At 50.6% G+C, this 23,060-nt stretch overlaps 1 protein-coding gene across 1 annotated transcript in view; it reads right to left on the bottom strand.

Moving 5' to 3' along the window:
* The window catches only part of necab1 (N-terminal EF-hand calcium binding protein 1), a 310,466-nt gene that overhangs the window by 79,351 nt on the left and 208,055 nt on the right, over window positions 1–23,060 (bottom strand). Inside the window, exon 7 of the mRNA XM_038809077.1 lies at window positions 2,784–2,905. Coding sequence (XP_038665005.1) covers window positions 2,784–2,905 — 122 coding nt within the window. The remainder of the gene's footprint in view (window positions 1–2,783; window positions 2,906–23,060) is intronic.

Below are 23,060 nucleotides of genomic sequence, written 5' to 3' on the forward strand. Positions count from 1 at the left end.
TCTTCTGCACTTCCGGGGTCCGTATCCCTCTATTCCCATCCTATTCATGTATTTGTCAAGATGCCCCTAAAACGTCACTATCGTCCCTGCTTCCACCACCTCCTCCGGCAGCGAGTTCCAGGCACCCACTACCCTCTGTGTAAAAAAAACTTGCCTCGTACATCTCCTCTAAACCTTGCCTCTTGCACCTTAAATCTATGCCCCCTTGTAATTGACCCCTCGACCTTGGAAAAAAGCCTCTGACTATCCACTTTGTCAATGCCCCTCATAATTTTGTAGATCTCTATCAGGTCGCCCCTCAACCTCCGTCATTCCAGAGAGAACAAACCGAGTTTATTCAACCTCTCATCATAGCTAATGCCCCCTATACCAGGCAACATCCTGGTAAATCTCTTCTGCACCCTCTCTAAAGCCTTCACGTCCTTCTGGTAGTGTGGTGACCAGAATGGAACACTATACTCCAAATGTGGCCTAACTAAGGTTCTATACAGCTGCAACATGACTTGCCAATTTCTATACTCAATGCCCCGGCCAATGAAGGCAAGCATGCTGTATGCCTTCTTGACTACCTTCTCCACCTGTGTTGCCCCTTTCAGTGACCTGTGGACCTGTACACCTTGATCTCTCTGACTGTCAATACTCTTGAGGGTTCTACCATTCACTGTATATTCCCTACCTGTATTAGACCTTCCAAAATGCATTATCTCACATTTGTCCAGATTAAACTCCATCTGCCATCTCTCTGCCCAAGTCTCCAAACGATCTAAATCCTGCTGTATCCTCTGACAGTCCTCATCGCTATCCGTAATTCCACCAACCTTTGTGTCGTGTGCAAACTTACTAATCAGACCAGTTACATTTTCCTCCAAATCATTTATATATATATTACGAACAGCAAAGGTCCCAGCACTGATCCCTGCGCAACACCACCAGTCACAGTCCTCCAATTTGAAAAGCACCCTTCCATTGCTACTGTCTGCCTTCTATGACCTAGCCAGTTCTGTATCCATCTTGCCAGCTCACCCCTGATCCCATGTGAGTTCACCTATTCTACCAGTCTGCCATGATGGACCTTGTCAAAGGCCTTACTGAAGTCCATATAGACAACATCCACTGCCCTACCTGCATCATTCACCTTTGTGACCTCTTCGAAAAACTCTGTCAAGTTAGTGAGACATGACCTGCCCTTCACAAAACCGTGCTGCCTCTCACTAATACATCCATTTGCTTCCAAATGGGAGTAGATCCTGTCTACCTCAGACTGACGAGGGAGCTGAGAGAGAGAGAGAGAGGTTGCTTGTTCATCTGTTGTTTTGTATATATTTGACCCACAGTTAATGTTCATAAATCATTAATAGCTTTAACTACAAATGTTCTTGTCACATAAATCAGGCCATCCGACAAGAACATTATAGGTCTGATGGCACGTAGCCCACCATCATATCGAAAAGGCAACCAACAGCACTGACTCACTAATGAAAATAGAAGATTGACCTCCTGAGAAAGGAGATGGATCTCTAGGAACATTCTGCGACTGGAAGATTGACCCCTTCGATGACACTGAATCTGGAAGTGTGGTGTGCTCCCACCCCCACCCTATGGTGTTCCAGGGTCCAGCGTTGCTGGTGGCCTCCATTCCAAACTTCGGAAGTGCCCCCAGGCATTGTTCAGGTGTGCCCCAATGGGTTCTGAGACCTGCACACCAAATTGTTCCACACGTAGAGAATCGGGAGTGGGTGGGAAATTCTGTTTGGGACTTCATCACATCCCATTAGTGGGAGGCAAATCAGTTTCAAACCGGCCTCCAATGGGTTTCCCGATCTGCCATGGCAGGCACCAGGGGAAAATACTGCGGGAAATTCACGCAAGCGTGCAACTGATTTTTGTATTCCTGCCGTAGGGACCATGGGAAAATTCCAGCCCAGGTCTTTGCCTTTGTTTGAATGGAGTGCTAAGTATAATTGCCTCCATTTACTTTTTCACAGTTCTTCTTTATGTACGGGCTAAGGAACTTAATGTCTGGCTATTACATTTCATACATGTAGGGGGCGATTCTCCGCGGCGCGGACCAAGTGCCCGCGTCGTCACGTTCCACGACAGCGCAAATGGGCCTACGCCGTGGCCAATTCATTGCCTGAGAGGGGGCCAGCAGCGGCGCCACGATGACGTCGCGCCAGGTATAAGGGGGGGGGGGGGCTTGGGGGTTGGGGGGGGCTTGGGGGTTGGGGGGGGGCCCATCCCCCCAACCCCCCACCCCACCCACCCCCCACTCCCACAACCCCCCCACCCCCCACTCCCACAACCCCTCCACCCCCCCCATTCCCCCCAAACCCTCCCACCCCCCCCCCACCAATCCACCACACCCATGGCATAAACATCGATTCTCCGGTACGGCACGGCATGGGAGAATCGCACCCGTACACTTTAACAATAAAACTTACTTGATCCTTGCTGATCAACATGGAAGAAATTGCTACTACCTGCATATACAGAGGGCAAGAATGTATGTTTAATGCCCAGCACTAATTTTATAATGAGGTATTTATAAAACATATTAGTAATAACAGACGCGATAAGTATTAGAATATATTCTTGGCAAGAATTCATAACATCAATAATGGTGTTATAATTGTATCACTTTTACGACTATGAATATATATTTATTAATTAGGCCACAAGTTCATCATACCAATAAAGACATTTGGGAGCACAATCTGGAGGAAAAGCTTTTTCATGTTAACTTTGAAGAAAGAGCATGGACTATCAGACTGCTAGCACCATACCTGAGTTCAAGATGCTGAAATTGGTATTGTTTGGAGATAGGCTAGTAGTTCTCTGAAGCCTCCGACTGGATCGCTTCCCTGACCAGTTAATTGACAGGATCTCTGGCTTCACTGGACCCTGTCTATAAATAACAGATAGCAGTTAGCTTTCATGCTGATTTTATCCTTAGCCTTTCTAAATATAGGAGTTAAAGAAAAATCTCCAAAAAGTATGATGCAATCCAACTTCATATTGTCCATGTCAAGATAAAATTAGCCAATTGTTCAGGAGAGCAGTGGTAAAGCTGCATTTCTGTGGTCCTCCTCGACAGATCCTTTATAAAGCCACAGAAGCATTCTTTCTTCACTTTACAATAACTTGTTAAATGCCACACAAGTCACTCTTGGCTAAATAAAATGAATTGCTGGATGGAAACACTTTATTAACAGTACATTAATTTAATTACTTAATACAATTTTGGTTGTAAGAGTGAGTGTCATATCTATTTTTGTTTTATCACCCTTATAAATATTGAGTCAAGTTTGAAGACTGACAACTCCTGAAGCAACTCATTGAACTTTGGATATGTAATGAACAAAGGAGGAGAAAGCTCTGTTTCACATGTTTCCATTGTGTGGTAATGACATGAAATTCATAGAATTTATCTACCAATGAAAAATTATTACAGGTGCAATTCAGCGACCCCATTGCCCCCACGGGATAGAGGCGAAAATGAGCCTGATAGCTCATTTAAATATCCAGACACCGGATTCACCCGGCACCCGAGATTCACCAGCCATTCCCAGACCTCGACAGAGCTCCGTTTAATACTGGTCCACACTAACGTGGACCATCTGTAACAGATTCTGGATGGGCCTCCGAAGCCAGTGGAGACACCCAGGTGGTCGGGGACAGGGCCAGGTGAAACCCTGGCACTCCTCCAGCAGCTGGGCACCACAGTAATTCCAGCCTGGCATCCTGGCAGTCCCACCTGGGCACATAGGCACTGCCAGCATGCCACCTAGGCACTGCAACCGGGCACCCTGGCAGGATTCTGGTTTTTTCACCTGGACTCTAGAAAAGGATTGTAGGGCTCCATTCTGACCCACACCGCAGCTATAGAGTGAGATGGACTAGTTAAATGAGGACCAAGAAGGACTTTCACCACGCAGTGGGTAGGAGGTCCATTGGCCGGCAGCTTTATAAGTTTTGACGTCACCAAGAGCGATTCACTGCCCATTGCCAGGACTGCAACAAGTTAGAAGGTGGCTATGGATTCCTGGAGATAGTAAGTCTGGGGTCTTGGGCAGCGAGGGGTGGGAAGTTCAGTGGAGGGGGGGGGGGGGGGTGCCATGACAGGGGGTACGTTCAAGCATGCATGCTGGTGGGAAGGAAGGAAGGGCAGTTTTGATCTTAGAAGAAGTGCCCACCAATCGGCAAAAGGCAGTTCCAAATATTCAACCCCCACGCTTTCCTTCCTGCCCTTTGAAGAGCTTTGTTAAAAAATTGTTACCTGTTCTCATCCAACTGCACATGCCAACCATTTTATGGTGTGGACAAAGTATTATCAGGGTCAATTGATCTGATAACAAGCCTAATTTACCCTTGATTATATGATGTGTGGGTCGCCAATTATGGGGGTGAGCAAGAAGTTGGTGGGCTGGGATGGGCACCCGTCCCATTTTATGTGCTGCTCCCCTGCCCCCTCCCTCTCTCAACATGCACAGTGGGAGCACGTAAGATACAACCCATAGTTGGGGGCATTTGGTAAGATGGTTACAATTCTAAGTTTGCGACCTAAAAGGATCCAATAGTCAATAGGATGGGGCTTATGTCCTTGACTTATTTCTTGAAAATAATGTGGGAAAAAAATCGTATAAGGCCCCAAAACAGGCCTAAACATCAGGATGTGTAATTTATATGCTCCTGATGTAGGTGCCACAACTTTGTGCTGCCTGCTCATTTAAATAATCAGAGCATGCAGCCCAGTGCTCAACAGGCTCTGAGCGGCTTCACACTTCAGAAGGATCCACACGTTCGTCTGAAACTTGCACCACTTAAAACACACCTGCACCTGTTAAAGTGGAGGTGCATTTTGGCTGTAGCAGGTGCTGGAGATCACTAGGAAAGGTACTCTGAGCATGAATAACACTACCTGATGGTGGAATAAAACAGGAGCAGCTCCAATGTTTTCAAATGCAGCGTAGAAAATCATGGGGCAGGAAGTGGACAGTGTCGTAATATATACACAAGTATATGATGGTGCATAGACACACACTGACTGACACACTGCAAGACCAATCAACACACACAACACAGCAGCCAATCCCAGATAGGGCACGGTCACTATAAAGCCAGAGGGCACTAGTTTTCCCGCTGATTCGGGATGCAGCCTCTGAGACAGACAGAGCCTGCAGTCAGTAGCACAAACCTCTACCATGTGCTAGCAGTATAGTCTGGTCAGGTTACCCATAGGTCTTCAGTCAACCTAACATAGTGTCGACCCACAGTGCAAGTATGTTTAACAGCTCATGGTTAAATATCATAGAGTTGTACTTCTACAAGTGTTGGTAGCCTGTCTCTTCTACTGCTCTGGTAAACGCAGTCATCACAGACCCAGCATACCCAACACATCATGGTACCAGTACGTGGTGTTAGAGTTTGATGGACCTACCCTCAAATAATCTGCCTTCGACCAGCGATCAGCCATCCGGTAGTATGGACTGCGTCCGCCCTCCCCCGCCGCTCCGCATCACCGGCAACCTCGGTGCGAATTGGAAAATCTTTATACAAAGATTTCAACTGTAGCTCGAAGCTACAGATCTGGAAGCTGCTTCAGACGCCAGGAAGATTGCTCTCTTCCTCTCCATGGCCGGGGACCACGCCATCCATATCTTCAACTCCCTCACATTCGCTGAAGGTGAGGACAAGTCCAAGTTCAAGACGGTCCTGCTCAAATTCGACAATCACTGTGACATCGAGATAAACAAAAGTTTTGAGCACTACGTCTTTCAACAGCGTCTGCAGGGTAAGGATGAATCTTTTCAATCTTTCCTCACGCACCTTCGCATTCTCGCGCAGTCCTGCAATTACGGCTCCACCACCGATTCCGACTCCGACATGATTCAGGACCTTGACACCGAGGATCCCAAAGCACCATTTCAGGTGGGCATCATCACCAAACACAAGGTGCTTCAGAAAACAAAAGCCAAGTCCTTCCCAGTACTCAGTATTGATCCGGATGACGAGTGGTGTGCCACCCTCAAGGTCAACCGATCTCGCATCCGATTCCGGCTGAACACCAGCGCTTCCGCCAACCTCATTGACCTCGAAAGCCTCTAGACACTCTGCACTAGACACCTTCCTGTGTAAATATGTTAGAAATTATGTATATAGTCCTGTAAATATGCTCACGTATGCCTCCCATAATCAGGAACATTCACATACCACACTATTTATTGCCACGTACACACACATTTTTTTTTAAAAAGGGGGATGTCATAATATACACATAAGTATATGATGGTGCATAGACACACACTGACTGACACACTGAAAGACCAATCAACACACACAACACAGCAGCCAATCACCAGATAGGGCATGGTCACTATGAAGCCAGAGGGCACTAGTTTTCCCGCTGATTCGGGATGCAGCCTCTGAGACAGACAGAGCCCACAGTCAGTAGCACAAACATCTACCATGTGCTAGCAGTATAGGCTGGTCAGGTTACCCATAGGTCTTCAGTCAACCTAACATAGTGTCGACCCACAGTGCAAGTATGTTTAACAGCTCATGGTTAAATACAATAGAGTTGTACTTCTCCAAGTGTTGGTAGCCTGTCTCTTCTACTGCTCTGGTAAACGCAGTCATCACAAACCCAGAATACCCAACACATCACACAGTAGCACAGAAATCCTTTTATCCACATAGGACCAGGCCCCATGTGCAGACACTGCGAAGGTAGTGGTAGCAGATAGACAACTGGCAATGTAGCCCTGACGACTAGGATACAGTGCTGTAAGAAATATAGTGACCTCACCAGTGGCCAATTGCATTTTCAAATTCCATATCCTCAAAATTGATACAGGGGCGGCACGGTAGTACAGTGGTTAGCAAAGTTGCTTCACAGCTCCAAGATACCGGGTTCGATTCCAGCCTTCGGTGACTGTCTGTGCGGAGTCTGCATGTTCTCCCCGTGTCTGCGTGGGTTTCCTCCGGGTGCTCCGGTTTCCTCCCACAGTCCAAAGATGTGCAGGTTAGGTGGATTGGCCATGCTAAATTGACCTTTGTGTCCAAAAAGCTTAGGTAGAGTTACTGAGTTACGGGGATAGAGTGGAGGTGTGGCTTGGGTAGGGTGATCTTTCCAAGGCCTCGTGCAGACTTGATGGGCTGAATGGCCTCCTTCTGAACTGTAAATTATTTTTTTAAAATAAATGTAAGGTACCCAATTCATTTTTTCCAATTAAGGGGCAATTTAGTGTGGCCAATCGACCTATCCTGCACATCTTTGGGTTGTGGGGGCGAAACCCACGCAAACACGGGGAAAATGTGCAAACTCCACACGGACAGTGACCCAGAGCTGTGATTGAACCTGGGACTTCGGCACTGTGAGCCAGAAAGGCTAACCCATTGCGCCACCATGCTGCCATGAACTGTAAATTCTATGAATTACGTTCTCACACTGCTCAATACACCACTCCAGCCTTCACCCAACAATCACAATCAACCATGACTCCTATTTGAGATTCATAGCTCCATGTAACCCTCACACATATCCAACAAAACATGGGCTGGATTCTCCGCCCCGCCACACCACAATTCTGTTTCACCCCGCTGGCAGGATGCTCCGTTATGCAGGCTGGTCAATGGGGATTCCCATTCTGGGGCAGCCCCACGCCGTCGGGATACCCCCCAGGCTGCCGGCAAAACGGAGCATCCCGCCGGCGGAGAATCCAGCCCCATATACCTATATACCACTTTTAACATAAAATATCCCAAGGTGCTTCACAAGAGGATTATAAAACAAAATTAGCCACCCCATATGAGGCAATATAAGCTTGGTCAAAGAGACAGGTTTTAAAGAAAAAAAGTCACATACACTTGAAACGTTAACTCCGTTCCACCCTTGACAAAAGCTGCCAGGCCTGCTGGGTTTTTCCAGCATTTTTGTTTTTATTTTAGGTTTCCAGGAACCTCTTGAAGGATGGAGGAAAGGAAGAGAAATGGAAAGGTTGAAGGAGGAGAATTACAGAGATTAGAGCCACGAGTTGCTAAAGCTGTGGCCACTAATGGTGCAGTAATTAAAATTGTTGCAAGCCTCAAACACACTTCACACTGTTTGTACAGAGTACCAATTATTCAATTATGATAGACACGTCACCCAGCACATTGCACCACATTCACTGACACACTGGTCAATGGGGTTTCCCATTGCGGGGCAATGTAGTCATCTAAGATGGACACTGGGCTACAAAATGGAGAACTGCTAAGACTGCAGGGAAAAATAGTCATAGTGAGAACAAGCAGCTTGCAGAAGACTGTTTTGCATCCTGCACGTACAGAAACCAGTTTCTGGCCAGGTGCAGAGTTTCAGCCAAAGGTGCAAATGGGAAACAGATCTGCATAGTAATGAGGCGATCCAGATCCAGACCCCGGACAATGGAAACATTTAAGTATCAATGGATACTTCTCCATAGACGCCCAGACAGAATGGCGCCAAAGCAACCAAATACAAAGAGCCGTAGGGACCGCCCCACCCATCGAGGAACGACCCTCAGATTGGGGAGTTTGAAAGATATCGATTGGGAAAGTCCCAATCGATACCTAGCAGGTGAAAGAACCCGCCCCAAGGGGCACGGACCTCTAGGACCTATAAGAGTAGGTCCCGCACATGGTTCGGTCTGTTTGCTCCAACTGTTTTGACTCCGGCCCAGACTTGTTACATCGCATCCTGACTCCAGTTTCATCACCGGCCGTTGAGCATCAGCCATCGAACTGTAAGTGCCAACACAACGATCGCTACGTGATCCAGACCTTGCTAGCCTTGACAACTTTGCGAATCAGAAAGTTACAGACCAAGAACGGGACGAAGGCCTTGCTCCCTGACCTTGCCTGTTCCTGTCTAGATGAGTATTTAGTTGTTTAGTATTAGAAGTAAGTTAGTCTCTTTAGTGTATGCATGTGTGTTTATTATATTTGTTATAATAAACACCAATCGTTTGGACTTCCTAATCGGTGTACAGATTTATTACTTTGAACCTGACCTTGATATACTTGTGACGGTGTCTCAATACGGCACCTGGCGACTCCGAGCATAATTACACATACAGAGCCATAGTAGTGTTAAGCACACGGCCTTTAAACGGAGGCGTGTTAATCACACTCCAGTAAAACGAGCAACAGCATCCCCTGGGCTGCCGACAAGACGGAGCATCACAACGGCAGAGAATCCAGCCGATGTGTATATCTTAATCTCCTTCTCACATCCCACCAACCCAGCATCCCATAATCTGTTCTGATTTACAAATCTCAGATGATGTAAGCATGTATCTCTTGCTGCCAATCACTTCCTTTATCATAACCTAACCCTTGTGGCTTTTTTCCTTCAGATGCTGAAGGACTGCAATTCAGCCAGTAGCATGGAGAGGCCAGCAACAAATTGGCACAAGCCTTTGTGCAGAACTTGTGAAAACATTCTTTCTGGTATTGAAGCAAGATATCCCTGTTCCTGCACTCAAATCCTCTCGCTATGAAGGCCAGCAGACCATTTGCCTTCTTTACCGCCCGCTGTCCCTGCATGCTTTCCTTCAGCGGCTGGTGTATGAGGACACCCAGGGCTCGTACCACATTCCCCTCCCCTAATTTATCGCCATTCAGATAATGTTCTGCCTTCCTGCTTTTACTACCAAAGTGGATAACCTCACATTTATCCTAATTATACTGTATCTGCCATTCATTTGCCCACTCAACTTGTCTAAATCACACTGAAAGACATGGGTAGTCTTTTTAAAACTTTTTAAAGGTCTGAGATCAATATTCCACTTCTCATACATATCTTGAAATGTCTTACCAATACATTGCGGGCCATTATCCATAATATCTCTCTCGGCACAACAAGCAAACTGAAAATAATACTTAAGTGTATGAGCGACAGTTGTGCTTGACGTGTTGTACAATTCATGAATAATAGCGTGCTGGGTAAAATAGTTGTTGATGATAATGAATCAGTACGATGGACGTGAAAGAGATAAGAAGCAATTTTGGACCAAGGATGGGTTGGAACTTTATGTGGGATTAGTGATCATTTGTGCTGATTTAGCATATGCTCTTGTAAATCTTGCACTCCTTGACAATGATTACAATGTCATTGTTCATTAGTTTTCATGTTCAATCTCTGCCCATGTATGAGTGTTGAAATTTTTGAAAAATATCAGGTTGCAAATGATGACTTGACTTCCTTTAAACATGACTCCTCAGAAGATACTTAGCTCATCCCAGAAATACCAAAATTGTCTCACGGGTTCATGGACATGCTGAATTGATTGTGGCCCTCCTTCGATAGTGGTTCCTGTAGTATAGAATCTTTCACTGGTGTCTTCTTGTGGCTGCTAGCATTTGCATTGCTCAATATTTGCCAAATCAGTTAATGGTCTTGCATTCTCTGCAAGTGTAATGTTGTAGCTCCTTTGAAACTGCCAGCTTCGTCAAAACATTCTGCATATTTCAATGTTGTGTCATGAACGGAAGTCAAAGGAGTAATTTCTGAGGTAAATCTGTATTGTGATAACCAATGAACTCCATAGATTATCACTAATGTGAGGTCACAGCATGCTGGTAGACCATCGATTGCTGGGCCTTTAATCTCCTTGGTATAGGACATCTGTGACACTCAGGAGGATTGATTGTACTTGCACTCCAGCACAATGGAGCCTGCACATGGAATTAATGAACCGTTGTAAACTGAATGTTTTACAGCAGTAGGTATAGTGATCTGCATATATCTGTATGTACACAAGGGGGTAATGTAAAGACACTACAACTAAGCAATCACTAGAGGGCAGCACTAGAGACGTATCATCACGGAAGCAAGAATCACCTTCTTCACAGGAACAGTAGCTAGTGACCAGACACAGACAGAGACAGCTCAGCGCAGGTGTGAATAATCATAAGTACTTCTTAGTTAATCTTGTTCGTGTAACATCTAGTTTAAGCATTGGAGAGAGATGAACTCACAGTTAATTCATCAACGTTACTCAATAAAGTACTTGCTCTAATTGGAAGACTACAGGTGCGATTCTCCGAGGCCTCGCCGCATTGAGGGAGCCGTTGTGAACTCTGTCGATTTCAACGACGGCGCGAAACGGCCCCGATCGCGACCTATTCTGGCCCCGGGAATGGGCTAGCATCAGGGCCGCGCGGAACACGGGGGGGCGTGACGCAGAATGCGCGTTGTCAGCGCGCGACGCCCGAATGATGCTGCTCCGCGTCGTAAAAGGGCACGATCCACGCAGAGAAAGGAAGGGGGGAAATGTCGGAGCCACGGAGGGTCGCCCTGAGGTTCCGTGATGCAGACCTGGAGACCCTCTTCGATGAGGTGGAGCAGCGCAGGGGCATCATCTGCCCAAGACGAGGGCATCGCCACCCTTCCAGCGCCGTGCAACAGGCCTGGCGTGAGGTGGGCACGGCAGTCAGTGTTGTGGGGCAGACCCCTCGGTCCAGGGAGCAGTGTCGAAAGAAGCTCCACGACCTCACCAGGGCTGCCAGGGTGAGTGCCACGAGGGTGCCCCCGGGTCACAACCATCCCCCCCATGTCCCTCATCACCCACCCACCCCCACCCCCCGCCCCTCACGGGCATGAGGGGGAGGGGGGGGCGAGAGTGAGTGGAGGGTGGTTATCAACGTTGTCACAGACCCACCTGAGCAATGCAACCCCCTGGAGAGATGCCATGGTGTGGTTGCAACATTCCCCCCACCCTGCATTAATGTAGCCAATATCTGAACGCCCTAATGATACCTGCCTAATTGTGATGCTCTGTTTATTCCCCCCCCCCCCCCCCCCCCCCCCAACAGGACAAGACTGCTCACAGCAGCCGGGAGCGCAACAGAACCGGAGAGGGTTCACCCGTCATGCACCCCCTGACAGTGTTTGAGCAGAGGGCACAGGACCTTGCTGGGGGATCTGCCACCCGGGATCTCGCGCAATGTGAGGTTGGAGGTGCAGAAGCAAGTGAGACAACCCTGCATGACACCCCCCCCAGCCCATCCTCTATCCCTTCACATTCTTCCCACGGGACCTCCCATCCTCTCTCCCCTCACACTCTACCCATTGGACCATCCTATGCCCGGGCGAGCGTGTCTAACTAACCCCGTATTATTCTGTTCCCCAGGGCCAGCTGACGAACGTCCAGGGCCGTCTGGTGCCACACACAGGCGACCGTCCACAACATCCACCGCACCCAGGGCCGCACGCCAGAGGGTGGCAGGAGGTCAGCCAGGAGGGCCATCCTCCAAATCCGGGACTCTCGAGCGGGACGTACAGAGGGCGGACAGTGACGACTTTCATGGCTGTGCGTTGTCCGAAGGTCGGGCCGTGAGACAGGACAGGGTCAGTGGACCCAGACGCACAGAGGGCGGCGACGCAATCAACGGACTCACCAGATGTTTAACCGAACATGGGCCACAAGCGCCCTGCGCTGGGACATGACTGGGACCAGGACACTCCTGAATTTCTGACGGATGAGGATCTAGAGATTGCAGCACTGCTGTCTCCCACACCATCCACCATCCCAGAGACACTCGCCTCGGTTGGGCAATTAAGTGATGAGGCTCCTGGGTCACGGTCTGGTCTGCACCACACAGCTGAGCAGGTACAGCAGGTGGAGGTCGGAGCAGCCGAGGGGCTGGACGGTCGGAGGGCAGCCCAGGCCCAGCATCCAGCTGCCGCCCAGACGTTTCCCGGGTTCCTGGATTTACTCGACCCACCTGGACAGCCGATGCATTTTGAAACCCAGGGACACAATGACTGGATGAGGGCCGTCTTCCAGCAGCTGCAGACGCAGTTAGAGGAGTCAAACCGCGTCCAGGAGCAGGGAGTGGTGCTGCTCATGGCAGCCGCCCAGGCCGACACCGCACGGGTGGCGTCCGCGGTCGAGGCAATGGGTGAAACGGTATCGGCCATGGGTCAGGTTCTGCAAGGCATTGGGCTTCATGTGCACACGTCATCCATGGCCCAGGGGAGGGCTGCCCTCTCACAGGCAGCAATGCACCAGAGCCAACATGACATTGCCGGCGCGCTACGGGCCCTGGCCGATCCTCACCAGGTCATGGCCCAGTCCCAGCAGTCAGTCGCGGAGAGCATTGACTGCCTGATGCACGTGCTGGACGGCATCGTGCACTCACAGGTTGAGGTCGCACAGTCCCTGGCGGGAATGTCTCACTCCCTGGACTCCATCGCAGCGAACGTTCGGACCCTGGTCGATACCGTTGCAGGCCTCCAGGACTGGCAGCGCCAGGTGTCGGTGGGGCGACGGGGCACCTCTCCGCTCGCACCTCCATCCCACATTGAGGCCCGGGGGCCACCGGGCTCCCTGAGGGAGGAGGAGGTCCAGAGCCCGTAGCGCGCCGGCAATGTCATGTTGGCTCTGGCGCATTGCTGCCTGTGAGAGGGCAGCCCTCCCCTGGGCCATGGATGACACGTGCACATTAACTCCATCACGGGACGTCCCTGAACACTCGGCATCCCCCCATCCCATCCCTGGTGCATCGGGTGGGCAGCGGGTAGAGCAGGGTGGCACCACGTCATCCGAAACGCCCACGGAGCAGCCTGGCCCATCAAGGCCGGGTCGCCCCAGGAAACGAGTACCGACGGGGAGCAATGTCGCGGGGCGTGATTCTCAGCAGTCCGCCTCCACTCCTGCTGTACCATCTGGGGATTCACTTAGTCGTAGTGGTAGGGCCCGCCAGGCAATGAAGAGGGACACAGAGTAAGTTGGCACTGGTGCAGGGCACAGTTTAGTTGTAGGGGCTAGGGCATCTGTACATAATATTCACCATTAAACTCACTGTTGCACCTAACTTGTAAGACTGTGTGATTTTTCCGTTGCCACGGGGATCATGATGGTGACCGAGTATCGCTGGGGTTGACGAGCGGTGAACCTTCGGTGCCGGGTGTGCAGTCCTTCTGTCCCTCTCCCCCTCCCACAGACGGACACCGTAGTCCTCGGCACTCCGACGCCAGCTACCCCACGCGGGCACGTGATGGAGTGTCCCTGACGAACTTAGTGACCACCGAGATGGATGGTTCAGCTATTGCCATGAGTCAGACTTTGCCTAACAATTCTGAGCTCACAGCTCATCGCAGATCGGGCTGTCATCATTCACCATGGCACTGATCACACCCGCTGACACAGCCATCAATGTCGTGCTATACCATTGTGCCGCAGTGGTAAGGGTGATCTCGAAGTGGAGCAGTGTACGCGGAGCGGGGGTGCGGTGGGGGGGTGGGGGGGGGGAGAGTTGTGTGCTGTCCGTCTGCACGACTGTCGATGCAGGTGGTAGTGGTAGTGTTCAGCGATGCCGTCGCACGCGATGTGTGAATCTTGCAGCCACCAACGCGCCGCGTGCCCGCTGTCCTCGCCGGTGCCGTCGTGCAGCCTCCTGGACATTACCAGCACCCGGGTCGTGTCTGTGTGCTGCGCCCGACGCACCACCCTGCTGCGCGCCAACATCCTCCACCTCCTCAACTTCCTCCTCCTCCTCTGTGCTGGCACCACTGCCAGTGGCTTCTCCCTCCGACTCCTCCACCAGGGCATCTCCCCTCTGCATTGCAATGTTGTGCAGCGCACAGCATACCACAACAATGCGAGCGGCCCTCTCAGGCTGGTACTGCAGGGCCCCTCCGGAGCGGTCCAGGCACCTGAATCTCATTTTCAACAGGCCGAAGCAGCGCTCCACCACACCCCTGGTTGCTGCATGGGCCTCATTGTACAGGGTCTCCGCGTTGGTCTGAGGCCTCCGTATCGGCGTCATCAGCCAAGACCTCAGTGGATATCCCCTGTCGCCCAGCAACCAGCCCCTGCAGGAGGACTCCTCCGGTTCCATGTGGGCGAGGTGCGCCATGAGGTGGCAGATATGTGCGACCGTCTCTCTGCTGAACTGGAGTCTCCTCCTGCCGTGTGCGGACAATTCGCCGAAAGACAATTAGCCGACGGACAGTTGGCCGACGGACAATTGACAGACAGGACAATTCGCAGACAGGACAATTGGCCGAAAGACAATTGGCCGACAGACAATTAGCCGACAGACAATTGACAGACAGGACAATTGGCCAACACTTATTAAAAATAAAAGAATAAAAGGGATAGGCGAAATAGAAATACAAATACAACAAATTATTTATTAAATATAATTTATTAACGATTATTTAAAAAATTACTCATTTATATAAAAAAAGACAGGAACAGTCTATTAAAAACTCTTACATACAATTATGTACACATGCACGTAAAAATTGCAACCCATCTTCAGCATTGTAGTTGAGTACAAGTTTTTGGAGTCTCTTCTTGAGGCAAATGTATTTTTTGTTTTCCCTTGCCACATCAGCCCCTGATAATGCCTGTTCTATTATAATTTCAGTGCTTGACTGTTCAATCCTAAACTTCTGAATTAATTTGGATAAATTAGGGCGATGGACATTGACTTCTACTGAAGGCGTGGTGCCACCCTTCTAGCGAGTTGTTAGTTTTTGGGAGATCACTGAGAACTCTGGAGTGACACGACCATAAATAAATGTCAAATATTGGGCGTCGACGTCTACCGCGTTGCATGATTCCTACCCATGTACACTCGAAATAAGACAGGAACTGCTCCAAAATTTCATCTGTTTGTGCATCTAAAGAATGAAGAAATTGTTCAAACAAAACAGCAACATCATCAGGTGGTACGAAAGCTATCGCTTGCAGCTGTTTTATAATGAAAGCATTTTCTCGGTCGCTGTACCACGTTTGTAAGCCTGTAGTCTGTATCTTGCGCCATAAACACTGGCCAAAGTGAAAAAAACAACCATACACAGAAACGTGAGGTAAATGTTTTTTGATGCTGTTTATAGCTGCTTTCTCAAAGTCTACTGTAATAGACGTCACATTTAAATTCCTTCCCTCTGTAATGTATTTAAATATTAAATCATAATTCTGTTCACTTTTACTGTTTGTTACACAATAAAGTAGTGGCACTGTTTTACGTTCAGAAATTAGTGCATGGATCGTGTATAGCTGCTTACCCAAAGGCGCAGAGTCAAAAGTCCCGTCACAAAACCATTCGGTTTTCTTGGATAAAATTTCCAAATTTTTCAACGTACCAAATATAGAAACATCTTCATTTTCATAGAGTAAAAAATCATCACCTCTTGGAGTCTTATATAGTTCTTCCTCACTTATTAATGGTCTTTTTCGTCGCACCGTACGCTTGAGAGAGTCCTTTTTTGGTAATGCTCCGACAATGGTCAAGGGGATATCGGACGTTACATTATCAATGATAGAGCTTGGCAATTGTTCAGATTGTGCAGCAAGATGTTTTATTTCTTCTTTAACTTTTGAAGCTTGATTCTCAATAGGTGTTGGCGGATGCTAATTTCCTCATCGATCGTTGTCATTCTTGCGTTGCAGACTCTACGATTTGCGCATCTCCAATAAGTCTTTGATTCCCTGGTTTTGTCAATAATATAGGCGTATCCCTCGAACAGAAGCTTTTTGCCTCCTCGCTCCATTTTGACAAACTCCATGATAGATACTGAAGGGCTTTGAATAAGGTCTTGAAATTCATTTACAATTGTTGAAGTACGTAATTTAGTATAACTATTTTAAGCGGGTACCCTGTCGACTAATTGTCTTGAAGTCTTGAAATTCATTTACAATTGTTGAAGTACGTAATTTAGTGTAACTATTTTAAGTGCAACTATTCCCTGTCGACTAATTGTCCTATCGGCCAATTGTCCTGTCTGTGAATTGTCTGTCGGCCAACTGTCCGTCGGCTAATTGTCTTTCGGCGAATTGTCCTGCTACCCCTCCTGCAGGTGATGTCCGGCAGTGTCTCGAAAGAGATCCGGTCACGGTACACCCTAGGCCTCGATCGTTGCCTCTTGCGCCCTGGCTCCACCATCAGTGTCTCCTCCTCCTCCTCCTCCCCCCCATGCTGCTCGACATCAGTGCCCGCATCCTGTGCCTTCCTCAGCGTTTGGAGGTCAATGTTCCCCTCGGCATCCCCCTGAACATACCGGCCATGAGCGCCTGCGGCCTGTACGGCGCAGACAGGCCACTCCGCGGCCATTCCCTCTGCTGCAGCAGCAGCTCCTGCATCCACTGTGGGATGTCGCTGAGGACGCTGCTGGATGTCCAACTGCAGTGCAGCAGCCCCAACCACTGCGCTGAACATAGCCATTCTGTTCGAATACATTATGGTCACCTACAGAAGGGTGGTGGGGGGCAGAGAAACGACATGTTAGACGGAGGTTATTCGACACCTCGGCAGCCGCCTGCCACGGGATACCTGTGTGTCCCGGTTGCCTGGTCGCGCTGCTGACATGCGGCCAGCCTTACCCCTGGTCATTTTCTGCGTCCAACGGTCAGTTAACAACGTCCTCCTCACTGGTGCGTCAGTGGGCTGTGCCCGTCAACCACAGGGCAACCAGCGGCCGTGTCCTCGTCACCATCCTGCCCTGGCAGGGCGGCTGAGATGTTGCATACGGGGGTGGACGACCCACTCCACTCACTCCCTCTCCCCCCCTCCCACTCACTCCCTCTCCCTCCTCCCTCCCACTCACTCCCTCTCCCCCCTCCCTCCCACTACTCACTCCCTCTCCCCCCTCCCCCCACTACTCGCTCTCCCCCCCTCCCACTACTCCCTCTCCCCCCACTACTCCCTCTCCCCTCCCTCCCACTACACACTCTCCCCCCTCCCATTACTCCCTCTACCTCCTCCCACTACTCCCTCTCCCCCCTACTACTCCCTCTCCCCCTCCCACTACTCCCTCTCCCCCCCACTACTCCCTCTCTCCCCCTCCCACTACTCCGTCTCCCCCCTCCCCACTACTCCCTCTCCCCCCACTACTCCCTCTCCCCTCCCTCCCACTACACACTCTCCCCCTCCCACTACTCCCTCTCTCCCCCTCCCACTACTCACTCTCCCCCTCCACTACTCCCTCTTCCCCCTCCTACTACTCGCTCTCCCCCTCCCACTACTCCCTCTCCCCTCTCCCGCTGCTCCCTCTCCCCCCTCCCACTACTCCCTCTCCCCCCACTACTCCCTCTCCCCCCTCCCACTACTCACTCTCCCCCCCACTACTCCCTCTCCCCCTCCCACTACTCCCTCTCCCCCTCCCACTACTCCCTCTCCCCCCTCCCACTACTCCCTCTCCCTCCACTACTCCCTCTCCCCCCTCCCACTACTCCCTCTCCCCCCCTCCCACTACTCCCTCTCCCCCCTCCCACTACTCCCTCTCCCCCCCACTACTCCCTCTCCCCCCACTACTCCCTCTCTCCCCTCCCACTACTCCCTCTCCCCCCTCCCACTGCTCCCTCTCCCCCCCCACTACTCCCTCTCCCCCCCACTACTCGCTCACTCTCCCCCCCCACTACTCCCTCTCCCCCCCACTACTCCCTCTCCCCCCTCCCACTGCTCCCTCTCCCCCCCCACTACTCCCTCTCCCCCCACTACTCCCTCTCTCCCCTCCCACTACTCCCTCTCCCCCTCCCACTGCTCCCTCTCCCCCCCCACTACTCCCTCTCCCCCCCCACTACTCGCTCACTCTCCCCCCCACTACTCCCTCTTCCCCCCCCACTACCCGCTCACTCTCCCCCCCCCCCACTACTCCCTCTTCCCACCTCCCACTCCCTATCTCCCCCCCCCCCCACTACTGGCACCCCTCTCCCCCTCCCACTACTCACTCACTCCTCCCCCCACCCCCCCCCCCCCCCCCCCCCCCCCACACACTGGCCGCTGTGTTCTCGGGGAAGCCTTCGCCAGTTTGCGGAGACTCGGGGACGGTCCGCTCACCTCCTCATTGCTCAGCGTCAGCCAGGACAACTGGCTGATGACTATAAAAAGCAGGTGTGGATGGCGACGGCGTGACCTGGCGTCACGACATCGGGACTTCGACCCATCCGGGCCGGAGAATAGCGGGGGTTCCGGAGAATCGCCATTTTGGGTGCCTCGGACGATTCTCCGGGTTTTGCCGCGTGGAACACAACGGAACTGATTTCGCCGTTTGGGAGAATCGCGGGAGCGCGTCGGACCAGCGTCGCGTGAAAAACTGGCGCGGCCTCGGAGAATCGCGCCCTACGAGTGTTAATCAACTTCGAGTTAAGTATCATTCTGGAAGACTCAAATGAGTAACTTATATTGCACAAAGCAATTCAACATTACTATCAGAAATAGTAATATAATAGTAGGTTTTGCAATTGCCTTCCATGAGTGTGGATACATGCCATTTCGGACTTGCAGGGGTAGTATGGTGGAACATAGGAACATAGGAATGAAGAGCAGGGGTAGGCAATTCAGCCCTTCGAGCCTGCTCCTGCATTCAATTAGATGATGGCTGATCTCTTCCTGATCTCAAATCCGCCTCCCCACCTGTTCCCCATATCCCTTTAAACCGTTTTTAAAATCAGAAATATATTTATCTCCTTTCTAAAGGGCCAAAAATTAATTTAGCTATTCTCTTCCTCTTTATATACTGATAGAAGCATCTGGTATCAGTGTTTATGTTTTCTGGTAGTTTCCTTTCATAATTCATCTTAGCCCTTTAGATTTTAGATTTAGTAGCATTTTGCTGAACCTCAAAGTTCTCCCAATCCTCCAGCCTTCCACCAGCTTACCACTAGCTTTTGCAGTATGGTATACCCTGGTTTTTGCCTTTATAACTTCCTTGATTTCCTTGTTTGGAACTTGCTCCTGTGTCAAACCTGGACAATAACATGTAGTTGCCAACATTCTTAGGGCAGATAATTCAAATCTAGGCAAACTCTTCAGATGGTGAGATGGCATCTGTGTTTTCTACAAGATTTACAATGTAAAACATCTGTTCACACCTCTTTGTTTCTTTGTGCACATCAACGCCATCCTCTGGTATGCCAATCACCTCATGCGTGTGCTTCTAACGGGATACCGGATGGTCATTCTTATTGCTTGAAGGTACCCATTATATATTGTGTTTTTGGATCAGTGCATGGCTCCTTGTAGTTGCAAGAGCCTTTGTTCTAGTGCAAGGCAATGACAATCTCCAACAATAATGAACCTAATCAACACCCCTTGACATTCAGGCATTAACATCGCCAACCCCCAGAAACTGAACTGGACTAGCCATATAAATGTGCTTTCTGGAAGAACAGGTCAGAGGGTGGGAACTCTCTGCAGAGTAACTTACCTCCCAACTCTCCAAAACCTGTCCACCATCTACGAGGCACAAGTCAGGTGTGTGATGGAATACTCTCCCCTTGCCTGGATGAGTGTAGCTCCAACATAACTCAAAAAGCTCAACAGCATCCAGGATAAAGCAGTCCGCATGATTGGCATCCATTCAGCACCTTAAGCATTCATTCCCTCCACCACCGATGCATCAAAGTGGTGTGTGCTAGCTCCAAGGTACACTGTAGCAGCTCACTAAGATTCACAGTACTTCAGCCATCGAGAAGGACAAGTGCAGCAGAAGGATAGAAATACCACCACTTGTCAGTTCCCCTCTAAGCCACACACCACCCTTACCTGGAACTACACCATTCCTTTACTGTTGCTGGGTCAAAATCCTGGAACTCCCTGCCTAACAGCACATTGGGCATACCTACACCAGGTGGACTGCAACACTTCAAGAAGACACCTCATCATCACGTTCTCAAAGACAATTAGGGACGGACAATAAAGACTGGACTACCCAAAATCTCAAAACTAAACTCCTCAAAAATGGTGTGCCAGTCCAGGATCCAGGAGTCCTGGCCTCATATTGGATAAATCCTATTTTCACCAGAGGACGGAGAACAAGGGCGGGATGTGACTTACACACGTGGTAGACCCAAACTCAAAAAGGCTAATTAAACACAGCGATGGAGTAACCTTATTTAGCAGAGGGAGATACAAATGCTTTTGAAGGCCGGATAGGTCTGCAAAACTTTCAAATGATTTAAATAGCCTTCTCGTTAATTTTATTTTTAATAAACGAAGTGCCTATGTCTATGAGTTGAAAGCATCTTTACTAGCCGTTTAAATAGCTGTTCATTGACATAACTCTAAGGGTGCAATTCTCCGGCTTCGCTCAAGAAAAACGAGGCTGGTGAATAGCGGGAGAGGCAGAAAACGAGATCCGTGCAAGGCGCCAAACAGTTTGCGATGCAACCGGCCCGTTCCCGTAGGTCAAATGGCGGAAGGGCTTCTGTGGGAGCCGAGGAGGTGAGTAGCCATCTTTGCTCACAGGCAAAGAGCCCGGGGCGCTGGACTTGCCACCCCAGTGCTCAATGGGGGGTGGGAAACACTCTGCAGGAGTGGTCTGCCATGGGAGGGTGGGGGTGGTGCTGGGGGGTGTAACCGGGGGGGGGGGGGGGGGGGGGGGGGGCAATATCACGCATAGTACCATCATGCCAACCTCTGGATCATGTGTACTCGTTCCTATCTGTCTGCCCCACCAACCACCCATTACCCCAACTGCCGAGGACTCTGTCCATGTGGCTGAAGGCTATCCTTAATAGGGAATTGGCAATCGTTGTTAAGTGGGCACTTCAATAAACCCAAGTGGATCCCTCTGGGTGGGTGGGCCATGTAACATGTGGGAGTCATTGCCTAGCATCCCAATCGCACCTTGATGCCTGGACACTGTGCCTGAGCATTGTGGGAGGCAACACCACACACGCAGCAGCCAACATCCGAACACCAGGGGATGGGACACAGCTCTGGGACAGGTCCATGGCCGGAGGGTGGGTAAGTGCCACAGGGGGGGGGGGGGGGGGGGGTGGCGGAGATGCCTGGAGAGATGGGCCAAGGGATTGGAGATCAGCCTGCATTGCGGAAGAAGGTGGCAGAGGCATCATATCAGTTGTGCACAAAAGTGTTTGACAATTTCTCACCCTCCTGATGTGCTGCCCCCTCCCCCAGTCCCAGCCCCTCACTCCCTACGTATCCCCACATCCCTCCCCCCCCCCCCCCCCCCCCCTGTGCCTCAATGATATTCATTGTGCTTTGCCCACCTAGCTCTAATGTCTAGGTATGTCCCCGGGATGTACATCTGAGGTGGAGGCAGCCAGCTGCTTATAATAATGATAATCTTTATTGTCACAGTAGGGTTACATTAACGCTGCAATAACGTTACTGTGAAAAGCCCCTAGTCGCCACATTCTGGCACCTGTTCGGGTCCACAGAGGGAGAATGTAAAATGTCCACTTCGCCTAACAGCACGGCTTTCGGGACTTCTGAAAGGAAACCGGAACACCCGGAGGAAACCCACGCAGAAACAGGGAGAACGCACAGACTCTGCACAGATAGTGACCCAAGCAGGGAATCGAACCTGGTAACCTGGAGTTGTGAAGCAACAGTGCTACCCACTGTGCTACGTGCTGCCCCCCTATGCTTAAATCATCCCGTGGCCTTCGATGCCTCTGGCAGGCGTCCACTGGGGGCTCTGAGGCCGGAGGGCCCCGGCTTACATGTCGGCGGTTCATTCATAGCTGTGCCGCCCTGTACCGTGTGCTGACTGTGAGACATGGCCTCATCAGAGGGTTGACCTCAGGGGAGCTGGTGGCCACCAATATCACTCCATGGGACGGGTCAAGGTTGGAACCCAGCACCCCTTCCTCCCATTCGGTGCCCATAGGGCCCTGGGGTTGGCCTTGGGACAGGGGAGAGAAAGTCCGAGCCATGGCTGCCCCTGCATCATCCGGCTCTGCCAACCCTGGCGGTTCCACATAGAACATAGAACATAGAACAGTACAGCACAGAACAGGCCCTTCGGCCCTCAATGTTGTGCCGAGCCATGATCACCCTACTCAAACCCACGTATCCACCCTATACCCGTAACCCAACAACCCCCCCTTAACCTTACTTTTATTAGGACACTACGGGCAATTTAGCATGGCCAATCCACCTAACCCGCACATCTTTGGACTGTGGGAGGAAACCGGATCCGGCACCCGGAGGAAACCCACGCACACAGGGGGAGGACGTGCAGACTCCACACAGACAGTGACCCAGCTGGGAATCGAACCTGGGACCCTGGAGCTGTGAAGCATTTATGCTAACCACCATGCTACCCTGCTGCCCCT

This window comes from Scyliorhinus canicula, chromosome 10 (genome assembly GCF_902713615.1).
Source record: "Scyliorhinus canicula chromosome 10, sScyCan1.1, whole genome shotgun sequence".
In the NCBI taxonomy this organism is placed as follows: Eukaryota; Metazoa; Chordata; class Chondrichthyes; order Carcharhiniformes; family Scyliorhinidae; genus Scyliorhinus; species Scyliorhinus canicula.